Source organism: Astyanax mexicanus, chromosome 8 (assembly GCF_023375975.1).
Source record: "Astyanax mexicanus isolate ESR-SI-001 chromosome 8, AstMex3_surface, whole genome shotgun sequence".
Lineage (NCBI taxonomy): Eukaryota > Metazoa > Chordata > Actinopteri > Characiformes > Acestrorhamphidae > Astyanax > Astyanax mexicanus.
Window position 1 is genome coordinate 19,752,003 of NC_064415.1, and position 24,981 is coordinate 19,776,983.

General features: G+C 38.3%; 1 protein-coding gene and 1 long non-coding RNA gene across 52 annotated transcripts; one reads left to right on the forward strand and one right to left on the reverse strand.

The window, feature by feature from the left end:
- Window positions 1-461: 461 nt before the first annotated feature.
- LOC103027680 (polyadenylate-binding protein-interacting protein 2B) lies at window positions 462-17,372 on the reverse strand. 2 transcript variants are annotated; one of them, XM_007242036.4, is made up of 4 exons: window positions 17,245-17,372; window positions 3,076-3,236; window positions 1,639-1,812; window positions 462-1,265 (listed from the first exon to the last, which is right to left on the reverse strand). In XM_007242036.4, the coding sequence occupies exons 1-4, from the start codon at window positions 17,279-17,281 to the stop codon at window positions 1,209-1,211; spliced, it is 429 nt and encodes a 142-aa protein (XP_007242098.1). In that variant the 5' UTR covers window positions 17,282-17,372; the 3' UTR covers window positions 462-1,208. The 2 variants fall into 2 exon arrangements, with proteins under 2 accessions (XP_007242098.1, XP_007242099.1); XM_007242037.4 differs by lacking the exon at window positions 17,245-17,372 and adding an exon at window positions 16,948-17,096.
- A 207-nt stretch (window positions 17,373-17,579) lies between these two features.
- On the forward strand, window positions 17,580-24,516 carry LOC125803897 (uncharacterized). Of its 50 annotated transcripts, XR_007440288.1 has the most exons (8): window positions 17,999-18,778; window positions 22,112-22,450; window positions 22,493-22,826; window positions 22,863-23,163; window positions 23,288-23,636; window positions 23,693-23,748; window positions 23,783-23,872; window positions 23,908-24,516. It is a non-coding gene; the product is annotated as an uncharacterized LOC125803897 (long non-coding RNA). The 50 variants fall into 50 exon arrangements; XR_007440300.1 differs by having other exon boundaries at window positions 17,997-18,778; window positions 23,288-23,602; window positions 23,637-23,872; XR_007440293.1 differs by having other exon boundaries at window positions 17,997-18,778; window positions 23,288-23,490; window positions 23,526-23,872.
- The last annotated feature ends 465 nt before the right edge of the window (window positions 24,517-24,981 follow it).

A 24,981-nucleotide genomic window follows, 5' to 3' on the forward strand; every position in this document is an offset into this window, starting at 1 on the left:
TAGCATTAGCACTAGCTCTTTGGCCGTCCTGAGGTGAAAACAAACAAGGAAAACATGGCAACACCCCTCTGTTCCTACTACTAGTTACTAATGTCGCATATAATGCACCTTAAAATCCGGTGCACCTTAAAGTGCAAAAAAATACGGTTATATAAAGTTCACCCAACAAATCAAATGAATAGTGAATAAAAACAAAATCCCCCTGCTTTGGTTTTACACTTTTTTTCAAACAAAGCCTGTTATTATATGTTAGCCTTGTAGCATTTCTGCAAAATCAAAGCACTAACTTCTGACTCCAAACAGTACCACCTGTTAAAAGCAATGTCTCGAAATGTTTGTTTCATCCAGACAGTTGTGTTAATACTGGGAGCAGGTCCAGTTTCCTTAATTTGTATTTCTTTTAAATGGCAGTAGCATTATTAGAAGCATAGTTGTAAAAAATACAAAAATGTCTCAACCAGTTACCAACTTTTGACTTTTATTTACTTTTTTTCTTCCTTTTTCAAATGAATTCCATTTTTGCATGTAAGAGGTTCTACTCAAAATCAAATTATGTTTTCATGTGAATTCATCCAAAGCCTCTTCTTATTGTACCCAAACTGCCCCCTCCTTTCCCTTCCCCTCCCCTCCCACCCCATTCAGTCAACCACTGTACATCCAGTCACACCCCAAAGCCCCTTTTGGCCCCTACCACCCTCAATCACAGGGCATGGTTACACAAGACAGACACAAACCTCCCACTGCAAGAAAAAGAAATGAAACAAAAACAAACAAACAAAAAAAAAAAAGACAGGCAAGGAAAAAAGTAAATACCTGATGAGGCACAAATTTCTAAATGAGAGCTGACATGATCAGTCAGTCACCTTATGGACAGAAGAAAATAAAACGGCTTTGTATCGAGTATGACATTAGGCTGCCACAGCGCCTCCTAGAGGCCACATCTAAACTCCCTGCCCTTGGTTTATATGTAACGAATGTAAATAAAAAGCTTATAGATGAGCAACCCCCCCCATCCCTCCCCTCCTCAGAAAAACCTCACCCTCCTCTGCATTTCCAGCCCTTCACAGCAGTGTGTGTACATGTGTGTGAGTGTACATATTTATGAGTGTGTGAACATGACTGTCGTAATTACAGCCAAAAAAGTCTCTGTATGTGTGGGTTTGTGTATGTGCTTGTGAAAGGGCAACTCCAGAGGGTGAGGCTGATCCCTAGTATTTCACTCCCGGGACAAATTCCTTGGCTTCGGGGTTTAAGCTGCTCTTGCGCTGGGAAAAGAAAAGAAAGAGAGAGAGAAGACTGTAAGGCTAAAGATCATTTTAAATCAAATCTTTTTTCAAATCTTCATTTTGGAAGACAAAAAAAAAAAATAATAATTATACACAGTTCTGGAGAAAGGAGAAAAAAAGAGCCTGGTTCATATATAATGCACCTCAATCTCTTGTTTAAAGTGGTCACATTAAATCTACAGAAATAATGAAAATTGAAGCTTCATGGCACTTATTTTGAGACATTACTAATAATACTCATATTATTGCCTGCACCACAAAACCCCCTGACTCAACACTGTACAATATAAAGATTAAATAAGTAAAAAAGTAAAGCAAAGCGCTTCTCCATTGTTATTGTTTCAAAGCTTACCACAATATCCTCAGCAATACTGTCGTTGACTGACAGGCCATTGAGCTGCTGCTGAAGCTGCCCGACCCCTGGAGGGAGGTCCCTTGCTGGAATGAACCAATCCTGGTCCTCCTCATCCAACATTTCTTGGAAACAGCGCTCCAGAAACTCCTGTTCCAATAACTCCTCCTCCACCTGAAAGACAAGACAATAGGAATGAACAGGAGAACCTTTCCATAAAAGATTAAGGATTACCCATCTGCCTGGGTGAGTCTGAGTTGGTCTTTGTAGGTGCATTTTCATAACTGAGCACATGTGAGTCAAAATATTATAAACAAGCCACTGCATGTCAGAAAAATCAGCTAAAAGCTAACTAACCAAAACAGTGGCACCAGACAGAGGAGGAGCAGTAGAGCATGTCCACTCTGCCACGAACATGCAGGTGCACAGCTTTTATCAGCAAATGTGAACAGGGTGGGGTGGCACATTATACATAAATTTATTTCCTCCTTAGCGGGAGGTGGAGGTGAGGCAGCACCTCCTATTTTCAAATCGCTCTGCTCTACTAGCACAAGTGCATTTCCTGCTAGTGTGGTAAAGTGGCTGCAATGGCATTTTAGGGGGTTTGCTAAAGAGTTACTTAGTGGTTGCTAGCCACTTGCTTTGGTATCCCATGTGGTTGATTAGTTGTTGCCAAAAGAGATTCTGTGGTACCTTATGCGTTTGGTTGAGTGTTACTTAGTGTTTGTTTGTCAGGACATATGTAGGATGGACTTTTAAATTTAAATAACAAAAATGTGTTATTAAACTGTTAAAATTATATTGTACTGGACTAAGCTTCTCAAAGAAAAATAACTGGTTGCTTAACAAATTAAATCAAAATATATATTTAAGACAATTTTTTATTTACTTGAAACAAACTAAAACAATATTAAAATAACGTGTAGTGTGATGTAGGTTTGGCATACTTTTTACTGTATTATAATGCGTCAGGGTAGAGTGAGAGCTAGGTAGTGTGAGACTCAGAGTCTTTCGCTCTGTGATGCTGTCTTAAAGGTTTGGAGGAAAATGAAGCATGGATGAAGGGAGAGGATGGCTCTATGGGTAGCTAGCTTGCTGAATAAGGCTACTGAACTACGTATGAATGTGATATCTGCTGGAGTTGCCAGATGTCACCAGTTCCAGTCATTACCACCCACTGTGGTTAAAATCCCCCTCACAACTTTAGAACTGATGTCCCCTCAATCTTGCCCCCACTATCATGTCTTGCTCAAACTCTGATAATTCATGTTGTCTTGCCCTGAGCAGAATGGCCAGAGCACAAACTCACTCACAAGATAGAAAATCACAATTCATTCAGGTATGGGCATTCACAAGCCCTCCCTCAAGGGAACATTTTGCTATCCCATAACTTTTGGCATCACCAAGCATTACGTAGGTGAACAAGCATATACAAACCTGTCGGTTGTACTCCTCTTCATTCTCCATCCACATATACTCTGCGAAAGGGTTAGCCTCTCCTTCTGCATGGCCATTGGTTACCGAGTCTTTGCCTTCTTTCCCTGGAGCCCCGCCTCCCGGCGTCTTCGCTACATCAGGCCCACTCATATCTGCTGGCTCTGGAATAGAAAAAGAGAGGATTAATATTACAGCTCCATACAAAACAATGAAACAATTACGACATGAGCAATTAACCAAAGCCTGACTTCACTACCTGCGCAGGAAAACAAACAGCACTGCAGTACAGTGCAGCCTTTGTTCTCAAGCATACTAAATCTGGAAGGCAACAATGATTGCGACCGTAAACTGAAGAATATAAGCTGTAATTTAAAAACCATGTCCATGTAGGGTAAAGCAGGAGTTTTATAAAGCACTTTTCAGAACATCAAAAGGCATCACTGGACACTTTCTCAGAGATTTCCCATCCAGCTTGGTGTAGCTGAATCATTTGTTCATGCACACAGCTAGTAAAAGGCCTGGAGCTCATTCCAAGATGCGGTATTCACATCAGGAGTCTGGAGTCTGTTGTTGTTATTTTCTTAGCATGAGTACTAATGAAGCATCAATGCCAGTAAAAACATAAATCCAAATGAACTGAGCTAAATTAGCTGTTTGTTTCACACTGGTGGGTCCAGTATAAGAAAACAAGTTTGCAAACCATAGAAGAAGACCACAGATGGTTACTGCAACTCACACCATGGAAATATGTATATAATAATAATAAAAAAAGTTCCTTCTACACTGCTTACAGAAACATGCAACATACACAAGAAAAATGATTTATGAGTTTCAACAGAGACTGAACGATCAGTGTTTTTTCAGGCAGATCACTGATCACCTGTACTGATACTGAATGTCACATTATCCTTTTTGGGATAATTTTGTAATTTTGCCCAATTGTGGCAACCTCATAATCACTGAGAATTTAAGATGGCTATGAATAAACAAAAGGGCTTTACTCACCCAAATAAAATTGTTTTCAGAATAGATGTCTATGTATATTAATATCCAATATTATATTTTCTTTTTTATTATATAAAATCACAATGTTTCGTCAATTCAAGTAGTTATATTTTCGATACTGCATATGTACAGGACATACAGAATATTGAAATTACATTACTCTCTTTCCCAAAGTTACAGCAAAATAAAATTATACATAATAAAATAATGATAGGCACTAAATGTACAACTAGGGTTGCAACGGTATGAGATTTTCACGGTATGATAAGCGTCTCAGAAAATACCGCGGTATCACGGTTATCATGGTATCACAGTTTGTTACATATATTATTAAACTGACCCTTAAAGAAATTACAACAAAGGTTTTTTGTTCAATTAACTATTTATTGTAGAAACCTGGAACAACTATATAGATAATGTCTCCTTAAAAAAATAAGCTGTACACCATCAGGTGAAGGAAACCAGGTTTTTCCATTACTCTTAAGGGCATTTAGAGTGTATATATATAAAAAAAAAAATATATATATATATATATATATAAATATATATAATATATATATATATATATATATATATATATATATACACACACACACACACACACACACACATTACATGTCCTCTAAGAAGTAAAGATCCTGTATTTAAAATATTCAGTGAAATTATTTAAGTTTAAATTATTTAATATCTGATAAACTGAGCCTGGGTCAGTGTCTGATCAACAACTGTTGTAAACGTCCGTTTTACTGCCAAGTTGGTATATAACCAGATACTGCAGAAAGAGGGGATTTATTTCTGACATGATCCTCACAATAGAGATTTCTATTTTAAGGCTTTCACACCGAGTCTGGTTTTAACATATGAAAAACAGGCACGTCAGAATTTGAAAATGAACGCATGTAAATGAATGGCGTCTTTCACATCCAGTCCGGCCAGGACCTTTACACGGACATGTGAATCCATCGTAGCACGCACTTCACGCCTGTACCTGCGTGCCCAAATTTCGGATAACTCAGCGCTTGGGTTGTGGGTTGTGCACGACTACAAAGAGGTTTTATTTAGGTTCAGATTAAAATTATAAATTAAACACATACTTTGCGCTGCACGGCGGGGTGCTGTTCTCGGAGATGGGAGAACAGGTTTGACGTATGTCCACCTTTAGCTGTGACTTTAGGGCCACATTGATTACAAATCGGATAACCATCCTCGGGTGCGTTCGGCGGGTCTCCGAAATAGTCCCACACTGCTGATTTTAGTTTAGCCTTTTTTTAGGCGGACGGAGATTTGTTTAGTCTGATGCACTTTCTGCTGTTCTCACCGCTGTGTGCTGAGCAGCTGAAGCGGAGCAGAGTTGCGCATGCGCGGGTGAGTTTCTCCGCTGGCTTGCGTTTTACCGGTAATAAGCAAACACACACGGTATGATAACCGTGCATTTTAATACCATGGTATACCGTGAAACCGGTTACCGCTGCAACCCTATGTACAACACAACCTAATATGCCAATACTGCATAAATGACTCTGCTGTAAACCCCTACTCCCGAGATAACTCAAGATCAGTTACTTGGAGAAATATATATGACAATTGCCGATTGCATATTTTGGCTGAAAATTGTCTGATACGATACACAGCCGATCAATCTTTCAATATCTAAATTGCAATTCATGATAATCTTAAGACTCTTGTTTTTTCATGCAAATTGAGTTAGAAGCCAAATCAATTCTGGTGTGTTTCTACTCCAATCAGAGCTACCCTGCTGCGATTAAAAACTTTAGTAATGACCTTTACTATATTATCCAGAACTACTACTGTACACATACTGCTAAAATATCCTAGCATATATACTAATACAAACCAGTAAAAAGTAAAACAAAGTGTCAAAGAACAAACTATTGAATGACTGGATCAATAAATTCAGTAATTAAGAAGACCTTAGTCATTGAAAGACAGTGAGCCAAATAGTTATCGGCTGGGTAGAAATATTCCTCATGCACACACACAGACTTACATACCAAGGTACCTGACAACTCTTCCTGTCTCTTATGTGTGTCATGACGTCAGGAGTGGTGAGTAGCGCTTGTTGCATAAGCAGACAGACAGATTAAAAAAAAGCAGAGCAGACTGTACCATTACAAACACATACACACTTTCCACCTGTCTCTACAGAGCCAAACTAAATGAAACAGAAGATGAACAGGAATTCCTTCTAGGTGTTGCATGCCTGAAGCTACAGTCATAATTGATTAACACGTTGTACTTTATTTGTCTGATCTAAAGACGGAATGGATTTTTTTTTGGTGTTATTACTCATTCAGTGCAATCTGCCTGACCTGGAAAAAATTAAGCATACTCCTTTTGAAATTCACAAAGACAATAATCTGAACTGTTCAGAAACGGCCCATTAACCCGCACACTTGGCATCCAATATGCCACGTGCGTACCAAATCTGATCCCTCAACTACAGGAAATAAAGAATAGAAAAATCTTGGAAATCTGGAGCATTCCTGATTAAAACCAGCCAGTCTGCTGCACACAACTGAGGCACCGATATTTACAGCCTTATTATCAACATCCTTCGAATCATCTTTGCCTGGGATTCATCAATTATTGACATGGCCAGCAGAACATCCATGCTCCAGCACACTGCACGACACACAGGCCACATTTAACAAGTCAGTCCTCCGAGAGACAACAGATATGAACTTATCAGATTAGATGTATTCAGGTCACCTTTTCCTGGGTCAATGTCAGCAATACCAATTTATTGAATATATTAAAATGTTAGAAAATTTTAATAAATCTCCTTAATGAAGAAAATAAACCAGATTGACATAAATAAACAGTAATGAAAAACAATATTAAGCCATTCAAATAAAGTCAAATCAAGTAGTTTTATTGTCAATACTGCATATGTACAGGACATAGAGAATTGAAACGTTACTTTCCTTCCCAATTTTACAGCAAGTACAGATAATAGATATAATAAAAGAAAGAATGGGAGACACTGTGTACAATACAGCAGGGACACAAATAGACATACATGAGACAAAAACAAGGTGCAGTAGTGGTGGGGGTGAAATGGATATATTTATATAAGTAAAAAGAAATAAGATACATAATCTAAAAGAGTGGGAGACACTATATGTACAATACAACAAGACACAATAAACATACGTAAGACAGAAGACAATAGTGCAATATTGATGGTGATTGAGATGGAATGTCAGTATAAATAGAACCCGTATAATGGTAGTGCAAATATGGTATCTAGCTGGTAAAGTGAATGAGTGCGTAAAGTACAGTTTTTGGGGAATTAAAGTGTGTATTGACAGTGCAATATAGCAGTAGTGCAGGTATTGGGTGTGTAGTGCAAGTCCGTTTGGAAAGGGTAATCTGTGTAATCTTGGAATATTCAAGAAAGGTTAGCCACACATGATGTGTGATTAATTGTATTTTTATTGTTACGGTGATCTGGGTTTATATAAAACAACACATTGTACTAGAACTGATGAATGTATCACTTGTGAGTAGCAACTGGGGCTGCAACTAATAATTATTTTGGTAGTTGACCAATCGAAAATAATCATTAGTTGCAGCCCCAGTTGCTAGTCAAAGATTATTTCTGCCATGTCCTCCATCTCTAAAAATGATAGAAACAGCTAAACATGAGATTTAAAAGAATATTGTTTAAACATGAAAATTACTGATATTTAGTGAGTAAATATGTAATCTGTTGTGTTTGGGCATTTTTGGGTAAACAGACTAAGTTGAGTGTAAACTGTGTGAGTGAGCCATTCACTCATCTCCTATTGCACTTCTTTCCCCAGCACTTTGTGTAATGCAGTACTGTTACGAATTAACGATTAGTTGATAACGAAATTTGTAGTCATTTGTAGTCATTTGTAAATTTACATAAATCAACATTGTCAAATATATCAACTAATCGTTGCTGAGCTAGTGGCAACAGAGAGAGCTCCAGATTTTGCTAATGTGATCTAATGAGGCTGGAGGTAGAGTGAGGTAGCAGTAAACAGTAAATGCACATCCAAGCCAAGTGGGCAACTAACCTTTGAGAAGCTTTTAGGATTTTAATTTATTGCATTTAACATAAATACTCAAACATCAAAATCGGGATATCCAAAAGGATAGCATTATTCAGTCACAGAAGCTCTAGTCAGGTCCAGCAGTGACGTGGGGCACCTAGCACATAGAGCTTATTCTAAAGGTGTTGAATGGCATTGAGGTGAGGGTTCTGTAAAGGCAGGTCAAGGCTTGCATTTTCTATACTGATTGTTTGCACCTGTCAGAAGCAGTGGTGCACGTGGCCCAAATAACCAAACCTGCTAATCCAAAGAGGAGCTAACCACATGCAGTGTCTCTTATACAAACAGAAAAAAAACACAAAAAAATCCATAACAATACATGAAACCATGCAGAAACAAAGGCAATGTCAGCTGTTGCTGAAGGTTTGCTTACATGTTGCAAACTGGATCAGACTAAGACATGACACATGTAGAAATATGCAATTAAATATGCAGTTTATCAGAAGAAGTATTAAGAGTTTTTTTTTTAAGTATTAACAGAATTACCTAAAATGAATAAATGACGTGTAATATTGTAAGTAGTTATTATTTCCATATCACAATATAAAATTAAATCAAATAGCATTAATTTTAATGCTGAAGAATAAGAATAAGAATATTGTAACATTGAAAATATTGTGTTTATGATAGACATTTATTTTTTCCATTTTCACTCATCCAATAACCTACAGCTCTCAAAAAAATTAGACCACTTAAAAATGATGAGTTTCTTTGATTTTACCAAATTGAAAACCTCTGGAATATAAATCAAGAGGAAGATGGATGATGACAAGTAATCAAACATCAACTGGTTTGCACCAGGAGTGGCATAAAGTTATCCAAAAGCAGTGAGTAAGACTGGGGGAGGAGAACATGCCAAGATGCACAAAAAACAGGGTTATTCCACCAAATATTGGTTTCTGAACTCTTAAAACTTTATGAATATGAACTTGTTTTCTTTGTATTATTTGGGGTCTAAAAGCTCTGCTTCTTTTTTATTATTTCAGCCATTTATCATTTTCTGCAAATAAATGCTCTAAATGCCAATATTTTTTATTTGGGATTTGGGAGAAATGTTGTCCGCAGTTTATGGAATAAAACAACAATTTTTATTTTACTCATACATATGCCTATAAATAGCAAAATCAGAGAAACTGATTCAGAAACTGAAGTGGTCTCTTATTTTTTCCAGAGCTGTATATAGCTTTCAAAAAAAACCCAGAAAGGTTAAGTTCATGCACTCAGAATTAAAACCGGTTCCTATATTCATAAACATGCTGATAATAACAGTGCTGTGTTGGGGTTCAGTGTGAAAAGCTATTCATAAGTCAAAGTAACCAATTACAATTTAAACAAAAATATCATGGTCAAGATAAACACTAAAATGGAAAAAAACAAAACAATACTTTAACAAATCATACTGATTTCACAGCTTCTTTCTGCTCTGATTCCCGCTGGCTCCTGGATTGTAAAAGGAACCATACAGTGATCCATATACTGTTCCCCATCGGTTACACAGCATACCGCCCACCTCCAGCTGGCACACAGCCACTGTGAATGCAAACAGGTTCCAATACACTTCTTACAAACAAACCACCATAAAATCCCCAATGCTGAATCCATGTTTGTGTTCAGACAAATGATCGCTGCAGTAACATATCAGAAAACACTGTCTCTCTGTTGCTGCACAGCGAGAGGGCAAACGGTCACAGCCTCGGGGGGCTGAACCATCACATGAGCCCCGGGTCCAAATCGCATCTCTTAGCAAGTGTTGCTTTAGGATCAGATCCCCTTTCAAAACAGAGCTGCATTCACACAGATACTAAAAGCAAGAACTTATCCGAAATCAATCTGAAGCATGCTGCTGAAACCGTGCCAGTATCCAGAGGGGGATCTCAGCTGCCAGACTCAGAGATAGACAAGTGTTCACTGGGGGATGAGGAATCTCCTCTGCTCAGTTGCTTAGAGGCAGATAAATGTCAGAGTAGGAAAGTACCAAGCTTCACGGCATCTACTTTCTTTTATGCAGGACGTGGCATAACAGTGTCCTTGTGGTCAGGGAAAAAAACCTCTCTCCATGTTTGATGTTTTTTTTACTTTGTGCAAATAAAAACTGCCAGCTTCATTTTCTTAAATTATCATAATTTCATAATGACCAGACTAAAAGAAATGTATGATTATTTAGAATAGAATCTGTGTAGACTACAATACAGTTTCAGTATACATTTCTGAATTCTGCATTAGCAACTGAACAGAACATACTGACAAAGAGTTAAACACGACAGAGAATGCTGATAAATATTAAAAACTGGCATACATAATAGAAATAATTCTAAAAATCATACAAATTGCAGGGATAATATTGATAAAACAATTGTAAACAACATTTTCGTGTTGATACTGTTATCATCTTGTTTGGGCTGTCTGTTGCACTGCTTTGAAACTAGCTTTTCCTCCATGTCAGATAAGCAACTACTGTCAAAATTGTTTTTTGTTTGTTTTTTAGTAAAGACAAATGGTAACTATTCTATTAGCCTAATACTTAATCCAGCAACATTTAAGCAATCCAAATGGTTCAAGTTCTATGCTACACCATTGTTTCTACCAAAGAACACCCTAAAGAACCACCCTTGATCTTTTTTTTTTTTTTTTTTTTAAGAGTGGTTACTTGCTAGTAACCACTCTAGTACTTGCATGTTAGATGTATTCTATTGACCTCTGATGTCAGAGAACGATGTCACACCAAGCATTCCAACTATACCTTCAAATAATTGTGCACTTTAAAATACTGTCAATCCTTTACTATGACTCTTTACCTGCTTTTTACTGTAATTGCAATTAAAATGTGTCCCCAAAATATGTCCCAGCTGTTTTAGCAAAGTCAGTTGATAAAGATGTGCAAATTTATCATCCAAACACCATGGATACATATTCCTCAGTCCAGTGTGTACTACTAATTTAATGAGACAATAAAAAGAGCAGCATTGGATTACGAATAGCTCTAAATAGTTATGAACAGCATATGTAGATAAAACACTTTGAACTTTAACTGACAACAAAATCCATAGTGTGGAAAAACTTTAATATAGTCTAAATTTTCAAATAGGTGTCCATTCTTACATTACTACTGTGGATTTAACAGAGCCTCAATTTCAACGATCAGATTTTATATGTCAGTAAAATCAATTTTCTAAGGTTTTCTAAGCCCAAATACCAAGGACTTCATAACTGTGGATATAAGCTTCACTATAAAAAAGGCACTACACAAGCTTCTTTAAGTAATTATATGAAATACGTTTTTAAGTTAGATGTACACAGACATGCTGCATGCCCTTTTCCATGTCCCATGTAAACTAAAGGAGGCAACAGTGACCTGCAGGATATGCATGTGGGGCCTCCCTCATTAAATGCCATTGTCATTTATTGTTCGCACAGACAATTACTGACAGACACGGCTGGTCCTGGTGTGATGTATTCTTGGTACACGAACAACATTGTGAAATTAAAAAGCGTTTAATGCCTGGGACACAACTGGCATCTGCAATCAGGTATCACTAGAATTCCAATGATTAATGTAGACTTGCCATGAGCACAGTGACCTGTGTTCAACCTTACTTACAAGATACCACCTCACATCTTACACAGGTGTGGGCATTCCCAAGCCGCCTTATTACATACTGCTATTCCATGAATTATGACATGTTTCTGTATGTGTGGAGAATGTTAGAAGTAAAGGTAAAGATTATTTTCCAACTTAAAAGCTAATTTATACTTATCTCCATTACCAACATCGTATTTTCATCGGCACTCTTCTTGTTGCACATTTATTTCTTTAGTGAGGAACAATCATGTCTTCTATTGCTCAAGTTATAGCTAAAACAGCGTCTATTATGGGCCAGTTTTTAAACTAAGTTAGTAATAATTAAATCATTCTAAAGACTTGATTTGTGGCCAGGCTTCAGTGGTTAGAGCTGAGGTTTCCAACAGCAGTCACACCATGTTTAAACAGGCAGTACATCTGATCCTTTTACCCTCACGTATTCCACCTGTAACACTGCCAAATAAAATTCCTCTCAAACCACAACCGCTTGAGCCAATCACAAAACCTCAGCAGATAAAGATTTACTAGATAACAAAATGAATAGTGCGTGTTAAGTCCAAAACCATGGGCTCTTCATTCAAACCATGGGTTTAGAGCACATTTCTGGTCTCTGCATGCAGGTGATGCAATCACTACAGCTGCGTGGACATTGAAACACAGGTCCTGTACACTCTGTTACCATGTACATTCTGTAACCAAAAAGTCACAAAAAGTTCCAGACTTGAGGAACATTACTGAACTGGTCTGGGAAAAGTATGACTAAACAAAACCAATGGGCTAATCTGCTGGAATTGAGGAGAGGGCTATGTCACCATGTATTAGTGGGGCCTGATGATTTCTGGGATGTGAAGATGATGGATGGATTTCACGTATAATCTGTGATCTGTTCAGAATGCCTGGATTGTAGGTGCATAAACAAAAATAAACACAAAGAAGCAAAAAAATATATATTTTATATTAGTAAACGACAAAACAGGCAAGATCTACAACCATCCAGTCATGTTTGAGACTGCTTTACATAATACAGCTGAAATGCTTTAACTAGTCATGCTAATCTTTTTTAATAGTGCTACAGGAAGTAAACTATTCAGCTTCCACCACTTCAAGGCAGATCAGATGTGTGAAGATGACCCATTTCCACACTTAGGGTTAAGCCATGTGAGCCCGAGCTAATCCCTTTTCCGTGGCTCCTTCTTGGCTTTAGATAGACATTGTTTTTTTTTGGAGACAAAACAATTTCTGTTATTCTGCCTGGGCAAACAATGACAACTTGAGGTAAAATATGGGGTTCTGAGCTTTAATTATTTTTTTACCTATTAAACCACAATAAAAAAGAGCAACAATAAATCAAGGTGGATCACTACCATTCTCATCATAGAATAAACAAGGCCTGATTCATGCATGCATTACAACTGTGTCCAAGTCACAGACATTTGTTAGTCTCCTTGCTTACTGTCCATGAGTTCCACCCCATTAACTCAGGGCTGTACACTATTTTCCTTGTTAGTCACGGTCATATAATTGGTCTCCAAGTAGGACACCACCAAATGCAGCAATACGCAGTATCATATAATCAGATCATGTTTTACATTGTAAAATATACATGTCAAAATCACACCATAGGTGTTTTTTACTGTGTAACATTGGAACTGCAGTTGTCTACCAATGGCTTGTTGCTACACATGAACACTACCAAACCACAATGCAATATTCATTCCAGGTTAGCTTTCAGTGCACACCTTAAGGGCATTATTTGGCAGTACTCTGCACTCTTGCTCCCAGGGCTGACATTCAGCAACCAATAACCTATAATTACCTTACAACCTCTTAATCCTTGGTTTACAGTTGCCCAACGGAACCAGAGAAGGGAAAAAGTAAGTATTCCACCACTAAATAATGCCTTGTGCATTACCCAAGAAGCTCACAACGACACATGCTGTTAAGTTAAGGTCAGTCTGTCAGTTGTAGCACAGCGTCTGCCAGGGGAACTTTTGGCCATGAACAATCTGCTTGTCCCTGCCAAGAATCCTGCTCTGCCTGTGCCTGTCCAGAACCATCGACGGGTGACAGACATGCAGGAAGAGGGTGGGGGTAAAGGAAACCAAGTGGTCAAACACACAGCTCACCTTTCTGCTTTCAGCGGGGATGGAACTGCAACCAGAGTGCTGAGAACAGCCTGTACACTTGTGCAGTAGTCTGCTCATCTGTCTGTAGCAGTGAAATCTGTGGTAAGCAGTAAAATGCTCTAAACTACATATCAGCTACCTGGAAAAGCAGCAATAAATAGGGCTTAGGGACAGTGAGTGTAGTAAAATGGCCATATATGGACTGAATTATGGTTTTGTTAGGTGTTGTGGAACAATACAGAAAGGGAGGCATGGGATAAACAAATCATTTCTCTTGGAAGGCCAGTTCAGTTCACTTTTGTTCCAACGTGCTCTATTATTATTTCAATCATGTGCAGTAGGCGTAACAAATACAAGGGGAAGAAGGGATCAAGACTCTTCTTGGATATGGCCCATAAAAAAATCTAAGCCTGAGCTCCATTGAAACAAACCAACGTGAACTAGGCCAAATATATCCACCGATCCCATCACAATAACATCACTTTAATTGTACAATCATAAAAAGTGTATTTCTAATAGCAGTACTGCAAGTATATAAGAACTGTGTGTAAACTAGCCTGAATAGGAGGAATTTCACTCTTGGATGCTGCGTTTCCAGAGAAATGTATAGTTACACTGCAACGCTTAGTTGACACAATCAGCAATGTCGATTCTAAAAAAAAGTGTGGACTAATCCTTAATTGTAGTACAGACTTGGCATTGAAGGGCACTTAACACCCACATTTCTGTTTCAATCGTTTAAAAGCAATATAGAAGGCAAACTCTGGATTTACCGTCCACCCTGTGTCCCTTCCGTCTCTTCTACATTACTCTTTGCTGTGATTCCTAAAAACATCATTCACATATTTTTTTGTTCCAATACAACAGTTTTCTTGTTGCAAAAGAATAAGAGTCACAGCTTTAAGTTTTAGTTGCACTAGTTGTTTCACTTTAAATAGTACAGTTACAGGAGTAGTTAAAATTTCAGGATAAAATAAAAACAAGGAAAAGCCGTAGCCAAAATCTTAAAATCCTCTGTAATACAGTTTGTACATAATGTTCATTTGAATGCTTACTTACACTAATACAAACTAAATGTGTATTTTTTGATTTATTAGATATACACCAACACAAAACAATGACACTTTACCTGCACTAAGACAAAATGTTACTGAACTCCACTTACACTTATGCTCCATGCTGCTATAGCAAATTTGCACTCTGGGCTTCTTGTTATGTTCATGCTACTTTTCTACTCTCCTTTATATTTTGGGTATTTATTTTGATATCTGTTTAATTACATTTTGTTTTTATCTTTATATTTATCTTATTTTAACAATAGCTCGTTTGTGTGTAACGGGACCATGAGAAAAGCTCTAAAGAACCCCCCCCCCCAATCACTATTAATGCCTAGGAGGGTGAAGATTAGCACATGCCTCCTCTGATACATGTGAAGTCATACTCCGCCTATTTTCGAACAGCATTGCCAGGTAGCATCACAGTGACTCGATTCTGATACATCAGCTCACAGACGCCTGCTGAGCGACATCACCCCTTGGAGTGATATCGGGAGAGAGCAAGGCCAACTGCGCTCTCTCAAAGCTCCGGTAGCCGGGGCAAGCTGCATAAGCAGGATTCGAACCGGTGATCTCCTAATCATAGTGCCAGCGCTTAGCCAGCTGGACCACTCAGAGCAAATATAATTACACAATCACACAAAGTATAATTAAATCTAGACAGATTAACACACTGACAACACAGAGAAGGACAGATAACCACTGACTAATCGATTAAACGAAGCAATAATTGACATATTAGACGACTAGTTAAAAAAACGATTAGTTGCAGCACTACATCACAGGCTTTCCTAAGCAGGGCAAACACTGCAAGGCCTAATTTCTTCCAGCACACAGCAGGACACGACTATTCACACTGAGCGTGTTCCCCCACGTCCAACACAGCTTATGTAACAAAGGGAAGCCGCATTTCCCCGTGTTACAGACGGCAGCCATGAAAGCGGGATGAGGGGATAGATAAATCAAGCGTGTCTACAATACTGTAGGAGGACAATAAAGACAAGGAGGGCTGAAACATACACAGGCTGGAGAATCATGGCATTAAACACGAAAGCAGAGCGTCAGCCGGGGCACCAGAGACCCTCACAGAAAGTCCAAAACGTCCAAAACGTCAGAGAAGTCTCAAAACCCACGTTTTCAGCTCTTTATCAACACCAGTGTCGACGCATCCAGCTAAACATGGCGCAGTGGGGAAGAAGCGCACTGTCCACTCGGCCAAAACATGCCTCACCACCACCAAAACAAAGAGGGAGATGGATAATGTTCTCCTCTCTCCATGTTGTTTTCTCACATGAAGGAGGAGGAGGACACTGCTGCTGCTGTTATGCAAGAGAGGGTTTGTTTTAACTAGCTTTACTAGCATATAAAACGAGTGCTCGATAAGAAAACTAATGTTTATAAATGTTTATAAACAAGAAAAGCACTCAGCACTTTATGACCCTTAGCTATAATAGAATACAAGGTGAACCTGACAAAAGGTCGAGTCAAGTGAACTAAAAATAAAGTAACCTAGCTAAAAACACACATATAAAAAAACAAAAAAAACAAAACGGAACACAAACATTTGGGACAAGATGAGTAATATCTAGGCTAGCTATGCTATGTTTAGTTGGCTGGCTGTGTGCAGAGATAAGCCAGACAGTCAGTCAGTCATCTACTAGCTAGTTAGCTAGCTGTTAGGTTAGCCAACAGCTGGGGTGTTTGTGCTAAAATTTAGCTAGTTAAATGCACATTTTCTTATACAACATGCCATAAAATTAGACTACTTAGCTAACCTAGCTATGGCCGATATGTGCTAGCTATCTAACTAGCTACAATTCACTGAAAACAACAGCAGAACAAGCAAAACAAGCAGTCAAAGCTGGAGTTGATGAAGTCCAGTCAAAGGCACAGTTAACCTACAAACACACACACAGCACAGAATCGACCAAAACATTAAATCCCCCATCTAATAAATCCACCAAAACCACACAAAAAGACCGAGCACACTTCAGACGTTATACCTGGCATCTCGTTCCCTCCGGTCACCCCTCAAATTCCACCCAAGAGCACGGTTAAACTCCAGCACAAGGCGCCCACAGGTAGCTAATTCCTTCACTCGCAGTGAGCTGAGGGGGCTAGCGGCTCTTAGCTAAATACATTAGGAGCAGCGGAGCAGCGCGGTCACGTGGTCTGTGTGCGCTTAAACAAACAGCCACACGGCCCCTCCTCCCGCGCATGCGCACCGGCGGCCAGCTAACGGGCTCTCCGCGCAGTCAAAACAAAACTTGTAAACAAGACGGAGAAGCTCTTTTACTCACCACTAAACATTAGACGTCTTGTGGACGTGCAGATCATGTCTATATTGCGTCGGTCGGTCCAAGACCAATTCTGTACGTCTACACGACGTGCAAACTAGGTCCACTATTTGGACGTCTAACTATGACCCCACTTGGACGTCAATATGCAGTTAAACATTTGAACGTCGGACTAGGTCACTTTTTTGGACGTCATGGGGACGTCTAATACAGGTGCAGGAAATTAACGTTATTTAAGAATATATTTATTTTTAAATGTATGTCAACATTGTTGTTATCAATATTGTTAATCACTATGAATATAGATTATTTATGATTAAGCATCATTTATTTCTAATTATTTATTTGAGTATTATATTTTTTATCTATTTAATTAATTAACGAATGTAGGTATTTATTTACGTATGTTTTTATTTTTATTTGGAAATGCAATTTATGTGGAAAATTGTTAAGTTGATTTCAACCAGTCAATGCCACTCTGATTTGCTGAGACCGCACGTCATCATAAACTCAACTCTGATATGCCGAGGCAAAACACGCTCAACATTTTTTGGCTGCTACAGTAGCTCAGCTCAGCTCGTTCAGTTCAGCTCGCTCAGCTCAGCTCCGCTCCGGACCGGACTCTGCTGCCACTAAGCTATAAGGTAAGACGATATGTATAAGTTAATGTATTTGTAGTGTTAGTTGTTTTAGCTCTGTAGTCTTAAATCATCTGAACCTGCTGGCGTTGCCTCTCTTCCCAGGCAGTTAGCTAGCTAGCTAACGATAGCTAAACAGTGGCCAGTTAAAATGGAATTGGAATTACTTTTGAGAACGACCGTATTGCCAATAATATTTACTGTAACCGAAGCTTTAACGTAGAAGCATTGTCCGGTCATTAAGTCAATGCACTAACCAGAGCTAAGCTGATAAGCCAATCTAAGCTAAATCAAAGAACCGTCTTTGGCTAAATTCGCTAAGCTAGCCTTAAGTTATATAAGTTTGTGGCGCCCACAATTAACCAAGGCAACTGGGGGCAATATCAAGTGCATTATGAATAGCGTGAAGAAGTAAGTTTATGTTAATATTACATAAATAAGGCAATTTAAAATAGTTTGTTGTGGGGAAAAAAATATTAAAATAGCTTAATATGATGTGTGAGAATTAAAACGGCAGGATAATTCTCGTCAGGTGTTAAATGTGTATTCCCACCGTTAGCTTAGCGTTAGCTAAGCCATAGTGTGAAGAAGTAAGTTTATGTTAATATTACATAAATAAGGCAATTTAAAATAGTTTGTTGTGGGAAAAAAATATTAAAATACCTTAATATGATGTGTGAGAATTAAAACAGCAGATAATTCTCGTCAGGTGTTAAATGTGTATTCCCGCCTTTAGCTTATCGTTAGCTTAGCGTTAGCTAAGCCATAGCATGAAGAAGTAAGTTTATGTTAATATTACATAAATAAGGCAATTTAAAATAGTTTGTTGTGGGACAAAAATAAATTAAATAGCTTAATATGATGTGTGAGAATTAAAACGGCACGATAATTCTCGTCAGGTGTTAGCCTAAATGTGTATTCCCGCCGTTAGCTTAGCGTTAGCTAAGCCATAGTGTGAAGAAGTAAGTTTAGAGAGGGGGTTGGATCTCTGCCTGACGGGAGACGGGCGGCAGTGGTGGGTCTTCGTGACGTCACCCGCCAGCCACTTTTTCATCGACCCGGCAGTGTCAGGCACGTACCCGGCAGTACTAAAAACTGTCAGGTAGCTTCCTGACAGTACGCCGGCACTACTAAAAACTGTCAGGGGGCTAGCTGACAGTACACCGGTAGTATTAAAAACTGTCAGGTAGCTTCCTGACTGTACGCCAGCAGTTTTAAAAACTGTCATGGAGCTTGCTGACAGTAAGACCGGAGTCAAGCTATCCGCGCTTCGGAAATTCTCAGTCAAGTCATCCCCGCTTTAAATTTAGATGCGCGTATACGTGCGATTTTACGGTAAACAGCCGCGCAGGCGGAGAGCACGCTCAAAAAACACAGAGAACGGGAGACCGACACGTTTCAGTCTATTATATTAATTCAGACATACATTAAGTCCAGAAACGAGAAAAAACGGATTAAAATAACTCACCTCACTGTATATTTTGTGCAGTACATTATCTATTTGATATAATATCCCATCAGTGTTTAAGAGAGAGAGAGAGAGCGAGAGAGAGAGAGAGTTTTATATTAATATTACTTTTTTCAATCCATGCTTCAAATTAAATTTCTCATGAGTTTCCCAAAAAACCAAAACAGATCCAGTACCTCGTAAAAGAGTCCATCCTAGACTATCACTTCTGCAAGTGTGGGCAATTTTCACTGTATGGTTTATTTTATATTAATAAAAAAATTGTATGCGTGTTTAAAATTAAATTTTTCATGATTTTCCCATAATGCCAAAACTGGTCCACTACCATTTGAAAGAATACAACATAGGCTGTCACCTCTGCAAGTTTGGGCAAATTTCACTGTATTTTTTATTTTATATTATTATTATTATTATTATTATTGTTGTTTTTTTTATTCATGTTTAAAATTAAATTTCTCATGATTTTCCCATAATGCCAAAATAGATCCACTACCATTTGAAAGAATCTGTCCTATGCTATGACTCCTGCGAGTTTGGGCAAATTTCACAGTTTTGTTTATTTTATATAAATTTTATTATTTTTTATTTATACTTAAAATATGTTTTTTTCATGATTTTCCCATAATGCCAAAACAGGTCCACTGCCATTTGAAAGAGTATGTCCTAGGCCATGACTCCTGCGAGTTTGGGCAAATTTCACAGTTTTGTTTATTTTATATTAATTACAAAAATATATAGATATAAACATATATATAGTATATGCATATTTAAAATTAAATTTCTTGTGATTTTCCCATAATGCCAAACCAGGTCCACTACCATTTGAAAGAGTCCATCCTAGGCTATGACTCCTGCAAATTTGGGCAAATTTCACTGTTTTGTTTATTTTATATAATTTTTTTTTTTTTTTTTTTATGCTTAAAATGACATTTCTCATCATTTTCCCATAATGCCAACACAGTTCCATTACCATTTGAAAGAGTCTGTCCTAGGCTTTGACTCCTGCAAGTTTGGGCAAATTTCACTGTATTGTTTATTTTATATTAATTTATTTATTTTTTATGCTTAAAATTTAATTTCTCATGATTTTCCCTTAATGCCAAAACAGTTCCACTGTTAGCATTTGATGCCAAAACATAGGCTATCACCTCTGCAAGTTTCGGCAAATTTCACTGTATTGTTTATTTTATATTATTATTATTATTATTATTATTTTATTCATGTTTAAAATTAAATTTCTCATGATCTCATGATCTCTACAATTTGAAAGAGTCTGTCCTAGGCTATGACTCCTGCAAGTTTGGGAAAAATTCACTGTATTGTTTATTTTATATTATTTATTTATTTTTATTATTCATGCTTAAAATTAAATTTCTCATGATTTTTCCATAATGCCAAAACAGGTCCACTCCCATTTGAAAGAGTCCATCCTAGGCTAGCTCCTTGACAGTTTTTAAAACTGCCGGCGTACTGTCAGCAGGCTCCCTGACAGTTTTTAAAACTGCCGGCTTACTGTCAGCAAGCTCCCTGACAGTTTTTAAAACTGCCGGCGTACTGTCAGCAAGCTCCCTGACAGTTTTTAAAACTGCCGGCTTACTGTCAGCAAGCTCCCTGACAGTTTTTAAAACTGCCGGCGTACTGTCAGGAAGCTACCTGACAGTTTTTAAAACTGCCGGCATACTGCCAGCAAGCTCCATGACAGTTTTTAATAGTGCCGGCGTACTGTGAGCAAGCTCCCTGACAGTTTTTAATACTGCCGGCGTACTGTCAGCAAGCTCCCTGACAGTTTTTAATACTGCCGGCGTACTGTCAGCAAGCTCCCTGACAGTTTTTAATACTGCCGGCGTACTGTCAGCAAGCTCCCTGACAGTTTTTAATAGTGCCTGCGTACTGTCAGCAAGCTCCCTGGCAGTTTTTAATACTGCCGGCGTACTGTCAGGAAGCTCCCTGACAGTTTTTAGTAGTGCCGGCATACTGTCAGGAAGCTACCTGACAGTTTTTAAAACTGCCGGCATACTGTCAGCTAGCTCCCTGACAGTTTTTAATAGTGCCGGCGTACTGTGAGAAAGCCCCCTACTGTCAGGAAGCTCCCTGGCAGTTTTTAATACTGCCGGCGTACTGTCAGGAAGCTCTCTGACAGTTTTTAAAACTGGCAGCGTACTGTCAGGAAGCTCCCTGACAGTTTTTAAAACTGGCGGCGTACTGTCAGCTAGCCCCCTGACAGTTTTTAGTAGTGCCGGCGTACTGTCAGCTAGCCCCCTGACAGTTTTTAGTAGTGCCGGCGTACTGTCAGGAAGCTCCCTGACAGTTTTTAGTAGTGCCGGCGTACTGTCAGCTAGCCCCCTGACAGTTTTTAGTAGTGCCGGCGTACTGTCAGCTAGCCCCCTGACAGTTTTTAGTAGTGCCGGCGTACTGTCAGGAAGCTCCCTGACAGTTTTTAAAACTGCCGGCGTACTGTCAGGAAGCTCCCTGACAGTTTTTAAAACTGGCGGCATACTGTCAGCAAGCCCCTTGTCAGTTTTTAGTACTGCCGGGTACTTGCCTGGCACTGCCGGGTCGATGAAAAAGTGGCTGGCGGGTGACGTCACGCAGACCCACCACTGCCGCCCGTCTCCCGGCAGGCAAAGATCCAACCCCAACTGTAAGTTTATGTGAATATTACATAAATAAGGCAATTTAAAATATAGTTTGTTGTGGGACAAAAATAAATTAAAATAGCTTAATATGATGTGTGAGAATTAAAACGGACGATAATTCTCGTCAGGTGTTAAATGTGTATTCCCGCCGTTAGCTTAGCGTTAGCTAGCTTAGCTGAGATTTCTAATTTGTCTTTTTCTACTTGTGCAGATGGAGTCATGAAATGTGACGGGACAGCCACCGAGGACTTCATACAGATGTGTACTTCGGAGCATCTCAAACATGCACCACAAAGACGTGGAGGACACACCGCTGTCTCTCAGGACCTAGAATCTTAATGAAAGTATAATGATGTTAAGGGAAGGTGTAATGGAAAGGTGTAATGTAAAGTTGTAATGGTGTTAAGGGAAGGTGTCGTGGAAAGGTGTGATAGTGTTGAGGGAAGGTGTAATAGTGTTGAGGGAAGGTGTAATAGTGTTGAGGGAAGGGGTAATAGTGTTGAGGGAAGGTGTAATAGTGTTGAGGGAAGGTGTAATAGTGTTGAGGGAAGGGGTAATGTTAAAGGTGTAATAGTGTTAAGGGAAGGTATAATATTGTTAAGGGAAGGTGTAATCTTAAAGGTGTAATAGTTTTGAGGGAAGGTGTATTGTTAAAGGTGTAATAGTGTTGAGGGAAGGTGTAATAGTGTTGAGGGAAGGTTTAATATTGTTAAGGGAAGGTGTAATGTTAAAGGTGTAATAGTGTTGAGGGAAGGTATAATGTAAAGGTGTAATAGTGTTGATGGAAGGTATAATGTAAAGGTGTAATAGTTTAAAGGGAAGGTATAATATTGTTAAGGGAAGGTGTAATGTTAAAAGGTGTAATAGTGTTAAGGGAAGGTGTAATGTTAAAGGTGTAATAGTTTTGAGGGAAGGTGTAATAGTGTTGAGGGAAGGTGTAATAGTGTTGAGGGAAGGTATAATATTGTTAAGGGAAGGTGTAATCTTAAAGGTGTAATAGTTTTGAGGGAAGGTGTAATAGTGTTGAGGGAAGGTGTATTGTTAAAGGTGTAATAGTGTTGAGGGAAGGTGTAATAGTGTTGAGGGAAGGTATAATATTGTTAAGGGAAGGTGTAATGTTAAAGGTGTAATAGTGTTGAGGGAAGGTATAATATTGTTAAGGGAAGGTGTAATGTTAAAGGTGTAATAGTGTTAATGGAAGGTATAATGTAAAGGTGTAATAGTGTTGATGGAAGGTATAATGTAAAGGTGTAATAGTTTAAAGGGAAGATATAATATTGTTAAGGGAAGGGATAATGTTAAAGGTGTAATAGTTTTGAGGGAAGGTGTAATGTTAAAGGTGTAATAGTGTTAAGGGAAGGTGTAATGTTAAAGGTGTAATAGTTTTGAGGGAAGGTGTAATAGTGTTGAGGGAAGGTGTAATGTTAAAGGTGTAATAGTGTTGAGGGAAGGTATAATATTGTTAAGGGAAGGTGTAATCTTAAAGGTGTAATAGTTTTGAGGGAAGGTGTAATAGTGTTGAGGGAAGGTGTATTGTTAAAGGTGTAATAGTGTTGAGGGAAGGTGTAATAGTGTTGAGGGAAGGTATAATATTGTTAAGGGAAGGTGTAATGTTAAAGGTGTAATAGTGTTGAGGGAAGGTGTAATGTAAAGGTGTAATAGTGTTGAGGGAAGGTATAATATTGTTAAGGGAAGGTATAATGTTAAAGGTGTAATAGTGTTGAGGGAAGGTATAATATTGTTAAGGGAAGGTGTAATGTTAAAGGTGTAATAGTGTTAATGGAAGGTATAATGTAAAGGTGTAATAGTGTTGATGGAAGGTATAATGTAAAGGTGTAATAGTTTAAAGGGAAGATATAATATTGTTAAGGGAAGGGATAATGTTAAAGGTGTAATAGTTTCGAGGGAAGGTGTAATGTTAAAGGTGTAATAGTGTTGAGGGAAGGTGTAATAGTGTTGAGGGAAGGTGTAATAGTGTTGAGGGAAGGTGTAATAGTGTTGAGGGAAGGTGTAATAGTGTTGAGGGAAGGTGTAATAGTGTTGAGGGAAGGTGTAATAGTGTTGAGGGAAGGTGTAATATTGTTAAGGGAAGGTGTAATAGTGTTGAGGGAAGGTGTAATGTAAATGTGTAATAGTGTTGAGGGAAGGTATAATATTGTTAAGGGAAGGTGTAATGTTAAAGGTGTAATAGTGTTGATGGAAGGTATAATGTAAAGGTGTAATAGTTTAAAGGGAAGGTGTAATATTGTTAAGGGAAGGTATAATGTAAAGGTGTAATAGTTTAAAGGGAAGGTATAATATTGTTAAGGGAAGGTGTAATGGTGTAATAGTTTTGAGGGAAGGTGTAATAGTGTTGAGGGAAGGTGTAATGTTAAAGGTGTAATAGTGTTGAGGGAAGGTATAATATTGTTAAGGGAAGGTGTAATGTAAAGCTGTAATAGTTTTAAGGGAAGGTAAATGTTTAGTGAAATTGTTATGGTGTGAATCTAAGGTGTATGTTATGTTGATGTAAAATAAAGGCATTAACCCCAAATGAGATTTACTCATTTTTTTTATTATTATATTAATGTTTCCCCAAACAGAAATGGTCCATTTAAAATCAATAGTGGTAAGATGGGGGTAATTAATTTATTCCTTGCTTTTACTGGTTCTTTGCAGGTTGACATGTTTTGGAAAAAGTGAGAGGGTTGAAATGCAATTTATTTGTAAAGCATATTGTGTATAACTAACGTGCATAACTAGTTCCAGAAGGTTGTGAACCTAATCGTTTGCCTTAGCTTTGTATGCGTTTCCAGTTATCTGCTGAAGCTGGAACAATGTAACAGTTGCCACCGTCTGAAATGGCACTACAGTTATGCAGGGAGCCTCAAAGTAGTTGGTCTATAAAAACGTATACATGTAAATTTCACGTAGAAAAGACGTCCACAACGACTTAAATTAAACTAGAATTAGCCCTTATCCGGAGGTCTGGGGGACGTCAATACTGGACGTGCAGAAG

Bases quoted from the DNA above. Each gene is read 5' to 3' on its own strand.
- LOC103027680 (XM_007242036.4), bottom strand. From the start codon at position 17,281: ATGATCTGCACGTCCACAAGACGTCTAATGTTTAGTG. The intron at 3,237-17,244 runs GTGAGTAAAAGA...TTTCTATTCCAG, and splicing joins AAGACGTCTAATGTTTAGTG to AGCCAGCAGATATGAGTGGG. The intron at 1,813-3,075 runs GTTTGTATATGC...CTTGTCTTTCAG, and splicing joins AAGAGGAGTACAACCGACAG to GTGGAGGAGGAGTTATTGGA.